The sequence below is a fragment of the Vigna unguiculata genome, chromosome 7 (genome assembly GCF_037176805.1).
Source record: "Vigna unguiculata cultivar grain cowpea cultivar isolate G323 ecotype 2 chromosome 7, ASM3717680v1, whole genome shotgun sequence".
NCBI lineage: Eukaryota > Viridiplantae > Streptophyta > Magnoliopsida > Fabales > Fabaceae > Vigna > Vigna unguiculata.
In genome coordinates, this window is record NC_140798.1 from 31,854,958 (window position 1) to 31,857,102 (window position 2,145).

At 45.0% G+C, this 2,145-nt stretch overlaps 1 protein-coding gene across 1 annotated transcript; it reads left to right on the forward strand.

The window, feature by feature from the left end:
- The first annotated feature begins 1,292 nt into the window (after positions 1-1,292).
- LOC146884802 (uncharacterized) lies at positions 1,293-1,904 on the forward strand. Its single transcript, XM_085676040.1, has one exon. The coding sequence runs from the start codon at positions 1,293-1,295 to the stop codon at positions 1,902-1,904; it is 612 nt and encodes a 203-aa protein (XP_085532166.1).
- Positions 1,905-2,145: the final 241 nt, after the last annotated feature.

The window sequence follows — 2,145 nt, forward strand, 5'->3', positions numbered from 1 at the left end:
GCATGAGAATTGGGTGTTTGATAAGCATGTGAAATGTGTTGGTGAGGGAGTTTCATGGAAAACTCTTGGTGATATATATATATATATATGTGTGTGTGTGTGTGTGTGTGTGTGTGTGTGTGTGTGCCTAGTGTATATCTTGATATAGGAGATGTATAGATAAATGAGGGTATCTTGAACTCTAATAAGCATTCACGATCACATAGAGCAGAATGACTTATGTGGTGAGAGCGGCAAGAGGTCCTAGTCTTGGGACATTTTGGGTCCAAGACAATAGATGATTAACCCTGTGTGTGGTTGGGTGATAACCCCTTGTGTCTAGACTCTGCAGAGTTTAGAAACCAACACAAGTGCATACTTCCTTTAGAATTCTATATCAAGAGTATGATCCAGATATCGAGTCGTAGTAATTTGCATCTGTTTGCCCTCACATGATTTGAATGTTTACGAGTAAATTGTTAATAACTTGCTTTGCCTTGTACATGCTCTATAATATGTTAAAGATATTTTTCACTAGCTTACCCTTTCATTCTCTGTGTTCTTGTCTTGCTTTCTCTTTTGCGATGATCACCTTATTGGTGGGAGCAGATGGGGCTAATCCTGGTGATAGATCTGATGGGGGCAGCATCGCTGTTTAGCTGGACTTGTTCCTTGTGGCTCTTAGGAGAAATGTCTTGGCCTTAGAGCCTTTCTGAAATTTCTTGCTCTAGAAGCAACCTCTTTTGAAAAACTGTTAAATCTCTTTGGACTTATGTTTGGTTTAAGGCATTGTGGTTTTGCCTAAGTTTCTTTTAAAGCACATTTATGAATGACTGTAACGGTTAATTGTTTAAGTATGTTATTCTTCTGGTTGCTCTTGTTATTACTATGATTATGTGATGTTTTTATTTAGTATAATTAGTCTATTATAAATGGGATGTCACATTTTATGGTATTAGAGCCTTCGTTCCTTAGTCTGTGGGTTATGTGCTTGATTAGCTTTCGTCGTGCCTTCTTTGTCATGTTTTAGCTGAGTTTCTAGTCTAACCGAGTCCTCTAATGGTTCTTTTTGTGTGTACAGTGATATGACACCCCCTCGTATAGCTCCTTCTCTACCCCCTCAAGGCGACGTACAAGATTTGGCTAGGGCGATCGGGGCTATGGCTGCAGCCCTGACGCAACAAAGCAACGCCATGTTGCAACAGCATGAGGCGGCCATGCAACGTCAGGAGGCCTCTCTGGATCAACAACACCTAGTGATGCAGCAGATGGAGGCTGCGAGACTAGCTTCTGAGGCTGCCTAGAGGCAGCATATGGATGATCTCCGCCAGTTAGGGGAGAATGTGATTGGTGCTCCCGTGTATGGTCCTTATCCCCAACCTCCACCCCCTGAATGGAGTTTGGAAGATTTCTTGAAGCACCAACCTGCCAAGTTTGATGGCAAAGTCAGTCCCGATCATGTGGACCAGTGGATGAAAGATATGGAGCGCATCTTTGATGCCAAGAGGTGCCCAGATGAGAGTAGACTCGCCTTCACGGTTTACATGCTCACATGGGAGGCTGAGCACTGGTGGGCCAGCATGAGGCTGGTCAAGGAGGAGAAAAATGAGCAGATCACCTGGGAGGCCTTCAAGAGGAGGCTTTTGTCTGAATACTTCCTTGACAACGTGAGATACGCTAAAGAGGTAGAATTCCTTCAGCTTACACAAGGAGACAACTCGGTGGCTGAATACGCCGAAAGGTTCAAGCATCTGGGACGCTTCTACACCATGCCACTGGATGAGGAGTGGCGATGCAGAAAGTTTGAAAATGGACTACGGGGAGATATCAGGCTAATGGTGGCAGCACTCTCCATCAAGGATTTTGCAGCTTTGGTGGAGAGAGCTCGTGTTATGGAGCGGATGAAGGCTGAGATAGAAGCTTAGCAAGTTCAGTAGAAGGCCAATGGATCATCTGGGTCTCGACCTAGAGTGGAAGAGAGGAAGAAACCCTATTCTACGCCGCAACCTCAGGTGGCTAGGGGTTTCGCATCCCAGCAGTCGTCAGTGCCTAGATGTTAGCAGTGTAATGGGCCACATTTGAGGAGTGCATGCTTGCAGTTGGCTAGCACACGGAGATGTTATGGCTGTGGGAAGACGAGACATTTGATTAAGGATTGCCCCTCCT

Excerpts from the sequence above, each read along its gene's own strand:
- LOC146884802 (XM_085676040.1), top strand. The coding sequence starts at position 1,293 with ATGGATGATCTCCGCCAGTTAGGGGAGAATGTGATTGGTGCTCCCGTG.